The 20,665-nt window shown below is 39.3% G+C and overlaps 1 protein-coding gene across 2 annotated transcripts in view; it reads right to left on the bottom strand.

The window, feature by feature from the left end:
* Positions 1–20,665, bottom strand: part of EMC2 (ER membrane protein complex subunit 2) — a 49,668-nt gene that overhangs the window by 16,475 nt on the left and 12,528 nt on the right. For both annotated transcript variants that reach the window (XM_075085613.1, XM_075085614.1), the window contains 2 exons: positions 16,500–16,585; positions 12,958–13,015 (listed from right to left, as the gene is read on the bottom strand). In XM_075085613.1, the coding sequence (XP_074941714.1) occupies positions 12,958–13,015; positions 16,500–16,585 (144 nt within the window). The remainder of the gene's footprint in view (positions 1–12,957; positions 13,016–16,499; positions 16,586–20,665) is intronic.

The following is a 20,665-nucleotide window of genomic DNA, read 5'->3' as shown; positions in this document are numbered from 1 at the left end:
AATTCTGCTGTTATTTTCAGAATTTAAAGAAAAAACGATCAAGAGACTGAATCGATCAAAACTAAACTGCTTGAGAACTGAAATAACCTGCTTAATATAAAAAAAAATCAAGCAATATGCCTGACAACTTAATTTGCAATGGCAAACAGGAACACTACATAAGTCACCCTCCTTTTTCGTTTCTAATGCAACTCCTTCAATTGCATGCAAGTAAGTCCTCCAAGAGAGTCCGGAAACACATTTTCTCCATGGTTGCTTTATTTCTTAACCACAGCACTCCCAAATAACATAAATCACTCCAACCGCAAGACTTGAATTTATGAAAAGCTACAACTATTTCTAGTCACAGATATAAACTGATTTTTACTTATAACAAGTGTGTCATCTAATGCAATCAAATAATGAGGATAAAAGGTTTAGACATAATTAACATGTTCTGATGGTAGCACTTAGGAGTAAAATGAATTACATATACATTTGACAAGATTTATTTGCTTCTAAACTGCACCAAATCCCACAATATTTCTTCAAAATTACACTTTTTGTTTCTTATTTAAGAAAAGTAGAATTTAAAACTTCCTTTTTTTAATCCACCTTCTTTACCACCAAAAATCAAGCAGCATCTGGGCTTGAAATCTGCACTCTCTTCACCCTCAAACAGACCTTCAAAAATGCTGGGATAAGCCAGTTTATTTACAGAGGACTCTTTACAAAACAGAGGCTCAGACACTCAAAACAGCATGACAAACAAAATGCTGTATAGTAGCACAGACTTTTTGAAAGTCTCTTTAAAACCACTGGGAAGAAATCAATGAGGATACAGGGTTTTTTTAAGTAATTACTAACATTTTTCAATCACAAATACAACTGTAACACACATAGTCTGACTGTATTGCCAAGAGACATACACATAGGTGTTTGGTAAATCTGAAGTGTTTAGATCTGTGATTCCTAGGAGTGATATGAAAGACTAAAAAAATAAAGAAAATAAAATGAACCACTATTGCTTTTATCTGTATTCACAGACCACCCTCCTATCTGACTTTGTAGCTTTTTTTTCATTCATGAAGACTGTTTTTTTCAAATGAAAACTGAAATTCAATATGACTCCAGTAAGTCAATGCTTTAAGAAAAATATATATGCTTTAAGAAAAAAAAAAAATATATATTATATATATAAGCTTGCATTAAAACCAGGACATTGACCATTTTGTGTGCTCTAAACTTCTAATTCTTATTCTGATTTATGCTGTGTCTGAGCTGCTATCTACCTTCCTGTGTGTATTGGCTTCCTCCTCAAGAGAGCTGGGGCTCACACTCGGTATGCTTACTGAGCATCCTGGGGAAAGTGGCATAACTAATGGCAATTTACACACATAGCATCAATTTTTCTTTATTTCCATCAAATTAAACAAAATGTTTGACAGCACAGAAACACTGCCAACACTAACAACCACTTTACCAGACAAAACCTAGTTATTTTATACGAAAAGGAAGACTTCCACCAATTCTACAGAAGCTTTACCTAGCATGTTACATACATCTGATTTATTACCCACCTTAGTATCAGCTGATAAAAGAAAACTATGCCGATTTCATATGTTTTATTACGTTTCAAGGCTTTGTTTAGTAAAAATCTCACATTTCAAAATACAGGCTCATTTTTAAACGACCTATTGTAAGATACTAAAAAAATGCAGGATGCAGAGTAAAAATTCATGACTGAACATATTTGAAGTCCACTAAGAATAGTCATGAGAAAGTTATTTTTAATTACAAGATTTGAGATTATTTTGACATCTATGAAGCGTACTAAAATAGTTGTAACAATTTTGTTGACAAAGACAGAAAAATAACGTTCAAGAGTTACATTCCAGTTCTTTGCATCAGAACAGTAAGATTTTTAAGAACAAGCCTGATTCAAAAGTGAACTCAATATCCTTTCACCTTCTGCCTTAAATCAAAAGGAAAAGACAAAACTTTCAGTGCTGCAACAAGATCGGCAGTGTTTGACCATGCAGAACCTATGACATGGAATTCCCCCTATCAGTTTTCCAGAGTTTAAAACAAAAACGCTGGAATAGTTATTGGCAGATTCTGTAAATCCAACATTCTTAATGGAATGATAGATGCCATCTTAAAGCACACTTATACTGTAATCAGTATCATATGGACCAAGGTACTTCAGTATATCACATATTTATTAAACACTGAATCTTTCCAAGCTATTTCTTTTAAGACTAATAATCCCCAATCTGGCACAAGAACTAATCCTCCATTTGCCATGATTCTTTTTAACAGGCATTAAGTAGACTCAAAGTGAAATGAGGATTTGAACATTTATCAACTTCTGCATTTGATTAGTAAAACACACCAAGAGAGAGTCTAAGATTGTTCTAACTTTCATGGTTGTAAAGAAAGTATTAGTAGGAGAATTTTCTCCTACTGACGCCTCTAAGAAAGGAATAATTTCATATCTCTATACTTGCTGCAGCACTGAATAAATTATACTTTGCATCTTGAAAAAAATTCTTAAATCTTTAAAATTAATTTTTATCAAGGACTTAACTTCTTAGAAAATGCGTATTTGGTCTAAGAGTTTGACGCATTAAAATAATTTCCTTCAAATTGTAATATGCAAATCAAAAGAGAAGTATAAACAACTACAACAAAGACAAAGGGAAGGAATTACACAGATGTCAAAATATAACACAAAATCTGAATACAACCACAATACTGAATGTACTCTTTCCAGACTTAGAGTTTTTTCAGTTAACCATGGAAGACAGCCAAATGAGGCCAAATCTTGCAAATTAATCTATACAGGCACAGAGCTGCTGAGTTGAAGCCACTCCTTTAGGGATAATATAAAAATACTAGTAGCAATGGCGAACACAACTTTTTACAACGTTCTAGGGGGAATCAATACAACTGGCCCATAAAGTCTAACACCAGCACACAGCAAATTGGTAGAAACTATAAAGGCTAGAAACCTAAAGCCTGGAAACAGAAAACATGAAAAATGCTATAGTGGGTGAGCAGAAGGCTGTGGAAGTTGTCTACTCAGACTTTGGTAAGGACTTTGACACTGTCTCCCACAGCACTCTCCTGGAGAAGCTGGCTGCTCACGGCTTGGACAAATGCACTCTGCGCTGGGTTAAAAACTGGCTGGATGGCCGAGCCCAGGGAGTGGTGGTGAATGGAGCTAAATCAAGTTGGCAGCTGGTCACGAGCGATGTTCCCCAGGGCTCAGTGTTGAGGCCGGTCCTGTTCAATATCGTCACTGATGATTTGGATGAGGGGATTGAGTGCATCCTCAGTAAGTTTGCAGATGACACCAAGCTGGGTGGAACTGTCGATCTGCTGGAGGGCAGGAAGGCCCTACAGAGGGACCTGGACAGGCTGGATCAGTGGGCTGAGGCCAATTGTATGAGGTTTAACAAGGCCAAATGCCGGGTCCTGCCCTTCAGTCACAACAACCCCATGCAGCGCTACAGGCTTGGGGAAGAGTGGCTGGAGAGATGTCTGGTGGAGAAGGACATCAGGGTGCTGGTTGAGAGCCAGCTGAACATGAGCCAGCAGTGTGCTCAGGTGGCCAAGAAGGTCAACAGCATCCTGGCTTGTATCAGGAATAGTGTGGCCAGCACGAGTAGGGAAGTGATCGTGCCCCTGTACTCAGCACTGGTGAGGCCGCACCTCGAGTACTGTGTGTGGTTTTGGGCCCCTCACTACAAGAAGGACATTGAGTTTCTGGAGTGTGTCCAAAGAAGAGCAACAAAGCTGGTGAAACATCTAGAGAACAAGTCTTATGAGAAGCGGCTGAGGGAGCTGGGGTTGTTTAGCCTGGAGAAGAGGAGGCTGAGGGGAGACCTTATTGCTCCCTACAACTACCTGAAAGGAGGTCGTAGCGAGGCGGGGGTCAGACTCTTCTCCCTAGTAACAAGCGATAGGACAAGAGAAAACAGCCTCAGGCTGCACCAAGGGAAGTTTAGGTTGGACATTAGAAAAAACTTCTTCACCGGAGGAGCTGTCATGCATTGGAACAGGCTGCCCAGGGAAGTGGTTGAGTCTCCATCTCTGGAGGTATTTAAAAGAAGGATAAACGTGGTGCTTGACGATATGGTTTAGTGGTGGACTTGGCAGTGACAGGTTAGTGGTTGGACTCGATGATCTTAAGGGCCTTTTCCACCCTTAACAATTCTATGATTCTATATACCAAAGACGAGTAAGAACAGTTTATGCAGAGCCAAGTAAGGCTTCCCAGATCTACTGGAGTTCTTCAAAGGAGTCACCAAGACTGTGGATGAATAAAGATCCATTTAAAAGTCAATTTCAACTTCAAAACTAATTTTAACAACATGTCTCGCTCTGAAGCCAAAACCTCTGAAGGACCCTACACTGCACCACAGGGTAACATGGGAAGGACTTCACATGGATAAATAAATAAGCCAAAAGATATAAAATAGAGGAGAAAAGAGTTCTTGTCTACCAGTGACTTCTCTGCACTGAGAATCCCAGAGTCACCTGCACTAAAAATTACTGCTCAGTGTCTTCATAAGTGATCTAACAAGGGAATTAACAGTGATGTGATAAAGTTACATGATGATTGTGAACTACTGAAATATAAAGAACAAAAGCCAACTGCAAAAAATAGCATTCACAACAGTGACCATCAGCATGATAAAACAGACCCTGAAATTTATCTAAATAAAGATTTGCACAAAGGGTAAAACAATACAAATTTAATATCACAGCAAAGTGCTCTGAATTTGCCCAGTTAAGGAGGACAGGCTGGAGTTGCAATAAACAGTTCTATAAAATGTCACTTCAGTATTCAGAAGAGGTCTTAAACAAACCAAAACCCACAACACTATGATGCCAGAATTACCAGAAAAAACTACAGAACAGAACACACCAGTGGCATCACTTTGCCACTATAAAATTCCATAATGCTCTTGCATTTTTAATACTGACTGCAGTTCTGTCCTCTCCTTCCTCATCCAAATACAGAAAAAAAAACCCCAAACCAGAACCGACATTCAGAACAGCAGCAGAATTTCAGGGTACAGAATAGCAACATGAACTCCTGGACAGGTAGTAGTCAACAGCTCAATGTCCAGATGAGATCAGTGACAAATGGTGTCCCTCAGGTGTCCGTATTGGGACCATTACTGTTCAATATCTTCATCAATGACATAGACAGTGGCATCGAGTGCACCCTCAGCAAGTTTGCAGGTGATGTCAAGCTGAGTGGTGTGGCTGACACACCTGAGGGATGGGATGCCATCCAGAGGGACCTGGACAAGCTCGAGAAGTGGGCCAATGTGAATTTATCAATGACATAGGCAGTGGAATCAAGTGCACCCTCAGCAAGTCTGCAGATGACACCAAGCTGAGTGGTATGGTTGACACACCTGAGGGACGGGACCCTATCCAGAGGGACCTGGACAGGCTGGAGAAGTGAGACCATGTGAACCTCATGAGGTTCAACAAGGCCAAGTACAAGGTCCTGCACTGGGCTGGTGCAACCCGTGATATCAATAAAGGCTGGGAAATGAAGGGATTGAGAGCAGCCCTGCAGAGAAGGACTTGGAGGCACTGGTGGATGAAAACTTGGACATGAGCCTAAAATATGTGCTTGCAGCCCAGAAGGGCAACCATACCCTGGCCTTCATCAAAAGAAGTGTGGCCAGCAGGTCAAGGGAGGTGATTCTGGCCTGAACATCACCAGGTTCAACAAGTCCAAGTACAAGGTGCTACACATAGGCAAGGGCAATCCCTGGTATCAATACAGGCTGGGGCATGAAGGGACTGAGAGCAGCCCTGCTGAGAAGGACTTGGGGGTACTGGTAGACAAAAAACTGGACATGAGCTGACAATGTGCGCTCACAGCCCAGAAGGCCAACCGTATCCTGGGCTGCATCAAAAGCAGCGTGGCCAGCAGGTCAGGGGAGGTGATTCTGCCCCTCTGTTCCATTCTGGTGAGACCCCACCTGGGCTATGCATCCAGCTCTGGGGCCCCCAACATAAGGAGGACATGGACCCGTTGGAGAGGGTCCAGAGGAGGGCCACAAAACTAATCTGAGGGCTGGAACACCTCTCCTATGAGGAAAGGCTGAGAGAGTTGGGGTTATGCAGCCTGGAGAAGAGAAGGCTCTGGGGAGACCTTATTGTGGCCTTCCAGTACTTAATGGGGGCTTATAAGAAAGATGGAAACGGACTTTTTACAAGGGCATGTAGTTATAGGACAAGGGGTAATGGTTTTAAACTAAAAGAGGGTAGATTTAGATATAAGGAAGAACTTTGTTATGATGAAGGTGGTGAAACACTGGCACAGGTTGCCCGGAGAGGTGGTAGATGCCCCATCCCTGGAAACATTCAAGGTCAGGTTAGATGGGGCTCTGAGCAACCTGATCGAGTTGAAGATGTCCCTGCTCATTGCAGGAGGGTTAGAGTAGATGGCCTCTAAAGGTCCCTTCCAACCTAAACCATTCTATGATTCTGTGACAGATTAGGACTTCTCAGCTTATATGGAAGAAAAACGCAAAAGACCCCTAAAATCATGAGCATGAATAAAGTGAACAGAAAACAACTGTTGAGCATAACAGACAAATTAGGGGTATCAAATAAAATTGTTAGATTGAAGGTTTGGGGCGGGGGGGGAATATTTCCCCAATCCATGAACAAATGATGAAATTTCATTCCTGAAAGATGTTGTAGACACACACAAATTTATAGAAGTTCAAAAAGCAGTTAAAAAAAAAAAAAAGAACCAACAATGCAGAAATTTCATTAAGAGCTATTAAGACCAGTTACCCCTTCTGGCATAGGAAAACCGTAACAGGAAGATGAATATAAACTGGCAAAAGAGACCAGAGCATACTGTATGACTGCGCTGTTCTTACACACTTCTTTCAGTATTTGCTATTGGTCACTATCAGAAACAGGACAAACAAAATGGACTTTTGGGACGACTCTGGTGTAGCTGTTCTTATGTTCTCATGTTCTTAATTTCAAGGGACAAAATCTTCACCAACATTTAAAAGTGCTACACCCACAAAAGTAAAACATGGGAAAAATGCTGGAATGCACTCCGCTCTCTCACTTCACGATTGAACAAGAAGCAAAAGCAACCCAGCAAAGGTCAACGATGCTCTGTCAAAAGAAAAAAACTTTTTTTTTTAGGATCCATGTAGCGCATCTGCAGCTCAATCATCCAGCCTCCTTGAGGGACTATCTGAAGCAGCAGCTCCAGCTCTACACAACTCTCACCAACTCCATCCTGTACCAGAGCCAGTGCCAAGCTATCTTTTTCAATTCCCTTTAGAAGTACCACCATACAAACTTAAGTTTAGGACTAGTTACATCTTTCCTGGCACTGCTAGCCATGTATTTAATGAAACAGACACACCTTCTCCGAAAATTCCCTCTGTTAGTACATACTTAATTTGGTGAGTAGTTCTCCTTTTTGAAACTTAAAGTGTCCTGTAGCTGTATGTACAAATCTGCAATAATGGGAGGTCCCTCGTCTGTTCAAAATGAATGCACAGCTACTGAAGTTTTAAAAAACTATCACTGTTCAGATGATAAGCAGATAACCAGTGCTCAGACCTAGTCTCATTATTCTCATTTTATTTGATGGAGATAAGGAACCGGAGGAAAAAAGTCACCTATATAGTCAAGAAGGTAGTAATGCACAATTATAGAACGACATGCTAGGAAGAATAGACTCAGATATTCATGACATCTAATTGCTGCCTATTCACATGATACCAAGTTTTTGCTCTGAATCCTTCCAGTATCTGGATTTCCACACGTCTTCAACCACCTGCTGTGCCTCTTCTGAAACATACCCAGCTTGGCTATAAAAAGAACCTCTAAGTAGTGTAACCATTTTAAGTTAGTAAGGAAAGTGTAACTTCATAGGACCATGTTGTTGACCATACACTTGTTCCTGCACACTCCTATAAACAACAGAGCTGTTAGTGAAGTATTTTACAAACCCTGAAAGACAACAGCTTCACCCAGAACACAACTTTGTTCTCACAATTCTATTTTTAGTTTTTTGTTCACACAATATTACTAGACCCATGAAGTTAATGAGATTATCATTCACACGCCCTAAGCTAAGCAAGCCTATACAGTGCCTTCTTGTATTAAAAGCTTAGTTGAAAAAGCAGTAAGAAAAACAGCAGAAGAATTATCCCATGGAAGACATCAGATTTTCTGTGGATTAAAATTAAGGCAGAACTATGTGCCTTATCTTAAATTCCCCGGGTGTTGACCAAGTGCTCTGCAATCTTGATGGTTGAGTTGAAGCATTAGGAGAAACTGCAGGTGCACTAGGATGACAGTGGAGTGGGTTAGACACCAACCCAACTCGAACGCATGAACAAAATTTATTTTCTTATCATCAATCTTCTTTGCACTCCTGCACAGGCCACCTCAAGAAAGGTCTGACTGACAAAAATATTTAGCTCTTTAATTAAAATAGATGGGTCTCCATTCAAATTGCTTCCCAAACGCAGAATCTTTGCTAGGGTAGAATAACGCAAAAATGCATTCAACTTAATCTGATACAGACATGTACATACAGTTTAAAAATTACTAATTTAATATTCATTACAGAACTAAAATCAATAGCACAATCAGATAGCTAACTGCCTGCTTAGGAACCAAGTCCTAAATAATTTTACAGAGATGGGCTTTCATCTGCTCTCCATACATAAAATGTCAGTACTGTTTCATCTCACATGGCTGCTGTGGGACAAATGAAAGAAAAAAACATTCATACTTCCATTTGTAATGTTCTTATGTAAGAGCCCCATTCCCAGAAACGAGGACTTACATATCGAATAGAAAATATGGATATATCAACTTCATGCAAATTTCCTAATTAATTTTCCACAAGTAATCCATCCAAAACATAATCCCCACTGTAGTGTCCAGAACACTAATAAAGATACCGAGAGCGCTGTGAAGATCAACTTATGATTCAAAATGCCTGGAGTTTGAATGTGGCATGGCACCTCATACTATAAAATTGTATCAAAAGTTTAGCTGTTGTATCATCTGAATTTACAGAGGATACTGCTAAACAATAACTACTTCCAAAGAGTACCAGTCATTAAGGGCATGCAGATTCTGGCATTTTTAAGTAGCATGGTTGAGCATTCAGCCTTAACTCCAGAAGGTACAAAGTGTACCTGGGTTTTCTTTAGTGAAAGAACAGAAATTCCATCTTGTAAAACTACAAGTTTGGTTACTTTCAGCATTCAAGTGATAAATGTCTTCACTATTAGAGCTAAAACAGTTACTGACAGAACTAATACACACCAGGTACTACAGGGAATAAGAAACATTTCACCAGTAGGTCTCAAAGCTATTTACTGACAGCAGAAAATACAGTGCCCCAGGGAAAAATGTGATTTTTTTTTTCTTTTTTTGGGGGGAAGAGGGGGAGAAGCCCAAGACATTAATGCTGATAAAAATCCCTCTGTTCTGATCTCCTACCCACCCTTCAAGCCACCTGCTGCATGGCTACATCTGACCTGACCTCTCCTCCTAATTAACCACCTAGCCTTCCACTACCTGCTCCTCTCTCTTTTGGTCATCACAGTTCTGCTTCTTCCTCTTTTCAAGCAGTTCCTTCTGGATTTTTTTCCCCTTCTGCTCATCCCTTGGGTGCAACTCAGAAAAGAAAGGAGTCTCCCTACTTTCTGCCCCTCTCCCACAGTCCTACAGCCATGAGGAGCAACGGCAGGGAAGTCCTGCTTAGTCTCTGTAGCCTGGAATAGATCATGCTCAGCACAAATGGGATTTTAGGATGATGTATTTAATAAAAATTCCAGCACACTCTACTGAGAACATGAAGTGAAGATTTTCAGATGGCTGTAACTTAGCCACTTTGGGTGTTTTTCTTACAGTATAATAGAAGCTGCATTCTACTAAGAGCTCTCTTCCTCTTGGTATCTAAGGCTTTTCTCCAAGGCAGAGCAGAACGAGGATTTCTCAATGAAATACATTAACAACAAAAAAACAATCAAAAAAGTCCTTTCTACCAATCCTGCTAAAAAACCAATGTCCCCTTCATTCTGTTCTGAAAAACAGACTTAGCATTCTGTGAGAAGACCTACAAACAACTCAGCCACTGTTCGCACTAGTATACAGATTTTCAATTGGATACTACATTAAATATCATTAATAAAGAAGTCCCTACTATGGAAAATGTTATGCAACTTTAATAACCGAGCCGTCTGCCAGCTGCAGCTCTAATAAGCCTTCATTTCAAGCAAAATGGACAAGAATGGAAAAGGTTCCCATTCCTATCCTATTAAAATGCACAAAAGTTGTGCTTTTCACAGGAGTCACATTGCATTCATAAATGTTAAACTCTTTAGAGAAGGGATAGACTCTTACTCAACGCCTATATGCATAGAAAAATGAAACATGATCTCTGAAGTGGCAACATTAACATTGCTCCATTGTCAAATACGTCACCTTTTTCAGCAAGTAAGCTCATAGTGAGATAAAACATTGAGATGATCACCTTTGAAAAACAAAGAGTACTTTGAATTCTGTCCTAAGAAATAAAATAAAATAATTACTGTTATCTTGATTTCAGAGTTTTGCATGCAACAAAACCTCATCCAAAAATGTGAATGTCCATTACATAATGAGTTCAAAGTTTCATAATGGAAAAGTCTGCTAGGTGCCTAAAAGAAATAATTTTTTGAAAAAGCTTTTTCCATGCTTCTATTTGAAACTGTCAGTTGATGCAAAGTATGATTTTTACATGATTCGTGTGAACAAATGTCTACATTTCACTTAGAGCACTTGCCAAAACGTTTAATGTATATAAGCAACTCCATGTGTCAGCAAACCAGAAGAAATTGCTATAAGGTACGGTGAGTGCCAAGACAAACTCAGCAACAGTTGCTTTTTAAAAATCTTGAAATATTTATTTTCCTACAGCAGCCACATGTGTGCATGGAAATAATTAACAGGTAAAAGACAAAGAAATCAGCACATGACAATTTATCAAAACTTGCTATTTAACTTTCAGTCTTCACATGCAAGGCGTAGCCAACCTGTTCTATGGTTATATAGCAAGGAACCTTTGCTTTGCATTTAACACTCCAGTTCTGTTCTCAGATCTTAAGAAATCCAATAGATCATGCAGCTGTTCTAATATTTACATCATGCTTCTAAATATTACCATTTTATGGATCTTTATGATTTTATTAAGGAGGAAATCCAAATTAGGTAAAAGTCATGCATATTACTTAAATATACCATTTTGGTTCAGAAAACTATCCAACAAACCACTCAGATGACGTTAGCCATGTTGAGACAGCTGAAGAGTAGAACTGCCAAAAATACACACTTCAAAGACCTGTGGTCCACAGAAGTCTTTGTAATATGGTGCTTCATTTTGCACTGGCTTCAGCCAAAGGTCACCGAATGTGCACCTAGGTGCCCTGTTCTTGTGGTTTCACTGTAGGTGGGTTCCATCTTGTTTTAACGTGACTCTGAAGACTTAGTCTCTCTGAAACTCTTTGGGATGTACACTGATAAAATCACCAACATTTACTGCAGACAGCTATGCACCTTGTGCTCAAACTTCTACTTAAGAACACTACAGACCTCCAAAGGACAACTGCAGACCACCTGTATTTGTCTCGCAAAACACAGTTCAAGTAGTACTGCTCCAGGGAGAGTGAAAAATAAGAATGAAGAATTGAAATAATTTTTATCCTTGCACAAAAAATATGATTTCTATCACTTCTAAAAGACACAGACTTTAATCTACCACTGTCATCCAAGTGCTTAACTTAGTATTAAAGTTTTCAGATGTGATGCTTGAACATATTTTTCTGGTTTGGAGGTTTAGGTGTTTTTTGATTGTTGTTGTTTTGTTTAAGATTTTATTTGTTTTGTGGGGTTTTTTTTTAATGTTTTACTTAGTTTAAGTGATGGCACTTCATTGATATCCAGCTCTGGCATACCCTAGGTTAACCCCAGTTATCTGTGCTTCTGCGGGTTTTTCCCTCCTGAACAGCAGACCACATCAAATAAGCTGACTCAAGACAGGTAGAGGTTCATAATGTACCAGGGAAGGTTTACATGTGAATGCCAAAACATCTGCAATAGCCCAAGTACTACATTTACATAGAAGTTTACCCAATAAAGAGAACCAGTGCCTCAAAACCAAGTAACACAGACAAAAACGTACCATCAAATAGACAAAAATTACTAATAATTAACTGCCTTTGCAACATATGGTATCAAAATTTGAAACACCAGAGTTTCTGCATATTTCCAGTTTCATCTTTGTGGAAAAAAAGTGCATGAAAATACATTGCTACAAGTTTCCTAGACTTTCATTTTGGCACCTAATAGCTCAAGGTGGCTTACACAAACAGTATTCAAAAAACGCTTAAAAGAAAAGTACACTCTGTCTCAGCTTTTGTTTTATATGATTGGCAAGCTTTACAGCATTTTGATTCAAAAGCTAGTAAAGTAGCCCAGACAATAAATCAAAATAACTGCTACTCAAGCGCTACCTGAGTGTATTCATACTTAATCTTTAAGTAAGATTAAACATCAGGAACACAGAAGACAAATGGCAGACTATATTGGTCCTTTAAATACTGAATAATCAGGGAAAATGGTAAAGCTGAAAAGCCCAATCTAAACTCTACTAAAACTGCTGGAACAGTTGCTAGTTATAATCCTGTCTTCTAAATTCAGTGTTTATGCAGGTATTGCATTATGTCTTCTCATCATGAAACAAATCTTGTTTGTTCCAATGAAGGTAACATAGGTTATTATACTAGGAAACTAAAGGAACCAAACACAGTAACACAGACATATGTTTTTCCACAGTGAAACCCACAAAATGTAATCGCAATTTCAAACAAACTACTGCAGTGCAGAAAAATCTTTTAAACTTACCGTATTAGTTGAATCTTCTTGTAAAATTCTATCGTATAACTGGATAGCATCATCATACCTGTTCAAAGAAATTATTCGCATTTATTTCTGCTAAGACAGAGCTCCTGACTTTTTGACTTTCCTTGCAATAGTTAATAACCCTCCTGCACTTTTTATACTAAATACATTTAAGCAGACCACATTCACAGAAAATTCTCTGGAGTGAGTGCTAAATATGAACAATGGTATTTTATGTCACCAAGTTAAAAAAACACATGGTAATTGCTTCATGGAATACCGTTTCAGCAGCAACATCTATTTTACACACAATTTCTCACTCTCCTGTCTGTTCTCTCTTTTTCTGTACCCAATAGGTCCAGTCATCACATCCCAACTCTCCCTTTCACCTTTCCCAAGAAACAGAAACCTTAGAATTTGAAAGGCCATCCAAAATAATGACTCTTCACTTCACTGCTGTAATTTAAAACTTCATGTAAGTTTCTTCTGTTACGATTTTATAAAATATAAGCAGCCACATACAGTAAACTGGGGGGATTCACACAAGAGTCCATCTCTAGAGAATACCACAAATCTTGAAAGAAAAAGCTTTCCACCATCACTACATAGGTTGTATTAATTAATACTGCTATTGGAAGTACGCTTGAAACAAGTTACTTCAGCTGCTATAAATGCTTTAAACCTTCTGGGAAGCAGATCAGTGTGTTCAGCCAGCTGTGTACATGACCCAAACTGGACAAATAAAATAATTCAATTCAAAATACATTTGACTACACAGCTGTTGTGCTATCACCACATAACTAGGGCATACTTTGTGTCTTCACAGGTAGTTTGACAATTAGTTTTTCAGAGGTACTGCTGATTTTAATGTTACACATGCCCTTCTCACCTTGGTCACCCATTTACGTACTCTCACTGCTCCCTAAGCACTGCTGACGTTCGCACAGCTCAGCTGTCCAGTCCAGTTACCGTAAGGTATGAGAACAAATGTGAAATGAAGCACAAAGCAAAAACGAGTAGAAGGTGACTGCTCCAGACTTGAGCAGGCATGCTGTAAAATGATGTATTCGTGTTCTCTGTTAGTTGTTACTTTAACAAATATATTTTACAAGACTGAACACAATGGTCCAGCTTTACAGGGTAAAGTTCCAGAATACTATTCTTTTGATTAGCAAGTGTCTACAGGGATGTCTCAGTCTACAGGGATGTTCTTCACTGTTTCCTCTTGCTGCTGGGGAAGGCAAGATCCTTCATAGATCCTAGAATTCACTCAGAATTTAACAAGCAGCTCACTTTTTCAACTAAAAATGTGATCCCTCCAGCTTAAGTCTCCCTAGGCCTTATTTATAGTCAGTGAAGAGAGGCAGGCTTCTTCAGGGCATGGCTTAGAGCACCTGGAAATGAGTTCCTGTTCAAGACAACCCAGAGCTTAAGTCTTTCTCCTCTGACTTCTGGAGAGAATCTATGAAGATGAAACCTCGGCTTCTGTTAACACCTCTGCTCTCCTGATATTCCAATCTCAAGGATCTAACCTGACAGACACATTCTGTCAAGAATTTTTATGAGCACTCTCCAAAAACTGTGGCTCCATAGCACATCGTTGCTGAAACAACACAATGTTTGTGCAGCAGTCACCTCCGACAAAGATCTGTTCCCATGCAATGATGTCTTCAATGGAGTCACATAAGCCTGAACAGAATTATGATCTTTTACACTTCTGAACAGGTTTCAGGAAGGGCAGAAAAATGCCATTCTCTCACTGTCTTCCTATCCTATACCAAGTGAAGACAGAAGGAGAACTAAGTTTAATGGAAATTCTTCACGAATGTGTGTTTGATATAAAGTGAGTGTGAAATATGGAACACCTAGTTGGCTAGTTGACTGCTTCTGCATTTGTGGAGTCCAGTTATCCACTTTTCTAGATCCAAGCAATAGACATTCATTGGTGCTTCATACCAAATAACATTTTCAAAGTTAATTTTGCAAGAAGGTAGAGGATGAAGACCATCTGCTAAATACATTCTTTTAAAAAAGCGTTTAGGGTTTACTTCTAAGTTCTGGTCCTTTGTATCAAGATTGCCCAAATGCTCCAAATCGTACCAACTCTATGCAAAATGTGGCATGGGACAGATTTGCTAGCATTCAAATGTACTAGAAGTCCTTCTCTACACCCAAGACAAGTGCTTTAGAACAGAATGTTGATCATATAATCACAGAGCAGTTTGGTTTGGAAGGGACATTGAAGATCATCTAGTCCCAAACCCTCCTGCCATGGGCAGGGACACCTTCCACTAAACCAAGTTGCTCAAAGCCCCATCCAGCCTGGCCTTGAACACTTCCAGGGATGGGGCATCCTCAACTTCTCTGGGCAACCTGGTCCAGTGCCCCACCACCCTCACAGTGAAGAATTTCTTCCTTATATCTATTCTAAACCTACCCTCTTTTAGTTTAAAACCATTACCCCTTGTCCTATCACTACATGCCCTTGTGAAAAGTCCTGCAGCTTTCTTGTAGGCCCCCTTCAGGTACTGGTAGGCTGCTATAAGGTCTCCCCGCAACCTTCTCTTCTCCAGGCTGCATAAACGCAACTCTCTCAGCCTGTCTTCATAGCAGAGGTGCTCCAGCCCTCTGATCATCTTCATACCCCTCCTCTGGACTTGCTCTGACAGGCCCATGTCCTTCTTATGCTGGGGTCCCCAGAACTGAACGCAGTACTACAGGTAGGGTCTCATGCAAGTGGAATAGAGGGGCACTCTCTGCTGGACACATTTGTTTTGATGCAGCCCAGGATACAGGTGGCTTTCCGGGCTGCAAGCGCACATTGCCAGGTCATGCTGAGCTTCTCATCTGCCAGTACCCCCAAGTCCTTCTCCTCAGGGCTGCCCTCAATCCTTTCTCCTCCTAGTCAGTATTTGTGCTTGGGATTGCCCCGACCCATGTGCAAGACCTTGCACTTGGCCTTGTTGAACTTCATGAGGTTAGCACAGGCCCACCACTCAAGCCTGTCAAGGTCCCTCTGGATGGCATCCCTTCCCTCCAGTGTGTCGACCGCACCACACAGCTTGGTGTTGCTGGCAAACTTGTTGACACTGCACTCAATCCCACTGTCCATGTCGCCGACAAAGATGTTAAACAGCGCCAGTCACAATACCAACCCCTGAGAAATGCCAGAATGCGTAGGAGAACAATGAAGACAAGAAAGCTGGCACTGATTTTCATATGCTGCTCTTGCTCTGTATACCTCAGACTTTGCCAAAAAAAATGCCTAGTGTTTTACTCTGTAATGACTTATGGTGTCAAATAAGAGATCTTTTTAATTTATGAAGTCTGATGGGAAGATTGCAAAAATGTAATGCTGCATAGCACATGTAAAAATGCAATAAAAATATCTAAACATCATAATATGATCACGCACACCATTATTTTCTATAAAGAAACTGCCCAGCATTGCTTTGCCATACTTTCATGGTGCCTGAATGGCTTTTTAAGAAATAGCAAGCACCTTTCCAGACAGAAAGTACATTTTTTTTAAATTCAGGTTTTACCTTTCCATAGCTTCAAATCGCATTCCAGTTAATCGTTTAACTCTGTGGCTCCCAGGAAACTGCCGCCTTAGCTCCTGAAGACAAAACTATACAAATAAAACAAAAAACACTACTGTGAATATAATTAGCAACACAGGACCTGGAAGAAGAAAAAAAAAAAAAAAAAAACAGTCCTTGGCTGATAATTCAAAAACCTGAAATGGCACTTCTGAATAAAAGCAAATACCAAATTCTGAAATAAGCAATAAAGTGTATTGATAAAGAAAAGCTTGGAAACCAAAGCTTTGTCTGTTATAAGGCTAATTCTAAGAAATATCTTCCATACAGGTCATTAGATAGTCAGGCCTTCTTGGAAGTAGTTATTTGCCTAGAAAATTAAACTCACCTACTACAACAGTTCTGATACTGTTAAAACTTGAAGTCTACTTAGTTGCCTCATAATAACACAAGACAGGAAAAAAACAAAATAGAGACAGTAAAAGCTTATGTGGTACTTCTTTAATAAATGGATAGCTCACAATGGTACAAACTATGCTAATACTATGCTCTGTGTTTATTTTTCAAATAGAACTTTGAAATCCAAAGAAAATGTTTGTCACTGGTTTGGGTTGAGCCTGCTGGCAGAAGAGGCATAGCTTCTAACTCCTGAAATCAATGAGACACCTGGGCTGGATAAAAGGAATTAATCACAGGCAGATTTCTCTGGATTAGCGAAAAAGGATGTTTGGTAAAGGGACTGAGTCACAACTTCCCCAGAGCAAACTAACTCTAACCATATCATGAATGTGGCTATATAGCACTGCAAAGCTTGTAGCTGACTCATTATGGTGGGAGGCAAGAGTCCCCAGGCTCTCAAAAGACCAGTAGTTTGAATCACATTAAAAGCTTCACACAGAATCCTCCTTTTCCAGGCATTTATTTATGCAACTCATCTTATAAACTTTTTCTTCAGACCTAAGGTTCTATCAGAGGCCTGTCTACATAATCTGTTCCATCTCACCATGTCCACTGGTCAAAGGAAAAATACAAAAGCAAATCAGTAAATATTAGTAGGTTCCCTCTCTGTTTCTGTAGATAAACAGGGTGCTAGAGCACAGCAAAGAGAAATATTCACATCTCTCCCAGATGCAAAAAATAGAGAAGAGAGAAAGGAAACCATAATCAAAGAAGTAACGCTTAGCCGCAAGTAAATGCAGAATATTTTTATTATTATCATCTGAGTTTCCAATGAACCAAGATCTCAACAACACAATTTCACATAGCAAGACTCAGGTTTTGCAGACAATAAATTCACCCTGTGATTTGGGAATCCTGACGGACAGTGATCTTCAGTATAAAAACATGTACTGCTTTTCTCCAATAAAATTTTCATATGTCAAAAATTGTAACGTTTGCAATAATACTAAACTCTACAATCTGCAGATGGACTTCTACATCTAGAAAAACACCATCGACAATATAAAAAGAGCCGATGAAGTAGCACATGACGAGAATTGTTCACATTAGATGTGACTACATGATCATTATTCAGCAGAATACAGCAGCCACAAGGCCAAAATAAACTCCTGCAGATTACAACATCAGACGCAAAAAGTGACATGAAAACTTGTGACACAGTCATGAATAAGTCACTGCAACACTTCTGAAAACAAAATTCATTAATAAACTACATTAGCTATACCTTCGAAGTGTTCTGGACTCAACAGCACTGAATGTCCTCTTTTTAAATTTAACCTGTAATCCCCATAATCATTTATGTTATCGACAACTGGTTCTGCATTATGTCAATAATCTACTTTTGAGATTCTCTCAGAAACTCAGCAGTTACAATGACAAATCTCATTTGTATGTAAAACTTTAATTTGTAGTTCATTTGCTTTCTGATTCTTTTAATGACGTAGGTTTTTAATTGTAAAGGTCTGGCAAAGGCAAAGAAATATAAACCTGGAGTTCAGCATGTAAAACACTGGTAGTGCAAGTGCCTGCCAGCAGCAGGTAATTTCACGAAAACATGCATGTGAAAGAACTGGCTGACTGCAGTAGGGGCATGCATTACGCAGTTGTTTTGTGCAGGACAAAGGGGACAGCAGTAATCAAAAGAGGAAAGAAAAATAAAAAAACAGAAGTCAGATAATTTACTCCAAACCACTTCAGCCCCCTCGTTTGGAGCAGATGAGACCTATCCCCCTAAGCAAAAATGCATCGCAGCTGTCAAAAGCTCACTGCTAAAAACCAGAAGTTCTAAAGCTGTTTGTCTACTTTGGGGCTATAGCTACAGCAAAAAGCCAGATGAAGTTGACCTATTTAAATTTACTTCTTTATTTTAAATCAATCAAATTTTAAAAAGCTAAAAAAAGGAACTAAGTTTCCCTCTAAGCTTTTAACCTCCTTTCTGAGCTGCATATAAAATATTGCACTCCCTCATCTCAAGCAATATTCCTTGGAGGGCACAGAAATTGCAATTTAAAATCCCTGCCAGGGTTAGTGAAAATAGTGTTTCACAACTGATCTTTCAACACTGGCTCCCTCAACAATTTTGTGAAAGTCTTCCTAAAAAGACCTGTAAAATAAAGACCAAAACTGTTTTAGATATAAATCAGGAAATAGAAATAGATTTATTTAAACAGTAAGTCTATTTGTTTTTGCTTAACCAGACAGCTACACTACAACAGTATTTTCTTCTGAGGAACAAAAGAAAGGGAAGTTCAGTGGGTTCACAACAAGTTCAGTGCGTTGTGCTGTGTTTTCCAGCATACCCCACTCTACCATATACACATGGGATGCAAGATAAACTTGTCTAGTTCTGCCTACTTTCAAATTGTCCTTCTCCCAACTACACCCTCTAGTCTGACCCCTTGTATATCACACACCATTAAGTTTCACCCAAATGACATCACATGAAGGTCAAAGACTTTATGGGGTATTTTGCCATCTGACAGAGAACAAGGCACAGGAAAAGTAATCCCCATGAAAGACCAGGACTCCTGAAAAGATATCTCTTTTTGCTTTGAATCAGCTCAAGCCTGCTAGCTTTCAGGGCACAAGACAAGCTCATGGTTTTTTTTCCCCAACATTTTGTGAAGGAGGGATGAAAAGGCTACTAATTTGCCTGCAAAACACACTTTTGCCTTTTTCAGTCACTGCCTTTAAAGGACTAGCTAAGCTTGGTTGGGTTTTCTTGTTTGTTTTGGTGGTTTTTAAATTTCTAATCCAGTGACTAGGTATTACAATTCTACATAAAATTTTATCCAAATTGTTATTTGTATAATTCAGATAAATTTTCATATAAGTTGACTAAACCCAAATATCCACTAACAATATTTTTATCAAGAATCATTGAATAATTTGGATTGCAAGGGACCTTTGGAGGTCACCTGCTCCAAATCCCCACTCAAAACCGAGCCAGCTTCCAAGTGAGTGCAGGACCTTATCCCAGTCCGTTTCTGAGCATCTCCAAAGGAGATTCCACAGCTTCTCTGTACCACTTGTCCCAAAGTGTTCATTAACTCCATTGTTAAGAACTTTTTCCTAATATCTAATTGGGATTTCCTTTATTGCAGCTTATGTCTCTCGCACTTGTCTTTTGCTGCACATCTGCAAAGGTCTGTCTCCACCTTTTTATACCTTCCCATTAGTACATATTCAGACAGCAATAAAATCCCCTCTTAGCTTTCTCAAGGCTTAACAAACCCAGATCTCTCAGCCTATCCTTATACATTATGCAGTCCAGCTCCTTATTCATCTTGAAGACTTGCTCCAATATATCAATGACTTACTTTGATGACAGCCAACATGACATACAATATGATATGCATGACAGGACATTTTTTCTCAAAATATTCGAAAACCAGTATCATTTGAGAGTTTTTCAATAAACAAACACTCTCTGTACAATTTGGCAACTTCAGTATTATTCTTGACATTTAGCCCATCCCAGAGTAGTTGTAAATATTTTCATGGCTATCAGAAGAGACATGATCTGTCTAAACAAAAGTTACACATTAGAGAAGGTGGGTGGAGGCAGTTTCTTCCCAGCAGTCTATTTCTTGATAGTTATTTTGCAAGTCCAAGCTATGGAGTACAAGATATCCTGTAACTGTCCAAAGAACTATCTGGAAGAGATACCCAGGAATAAAACTTAAAGTTTGAGGGAAAAATCAACTTGA

This window comes from Phalacrocorax aristotelis, chromosome 2 (genome assembly GCF_949628215.1).
Source record: "Phalacrocorax aristotelis chromosome 2, bGulAri2.1, whole genome shotgun sequence".
Classification (NCBI taxonomy): domain Eukaryota; kingdom Metazoa; phylum Chordata; class Aves; order Suliformes; family Phalacrocoracidae; genus Phalacrocorax; species Phalacrocorax aristotelis.
Note: the sequence above shows the minus strand (reverse complement) of the source record. Positions and strands in the feature narration are given on the sequence as shown.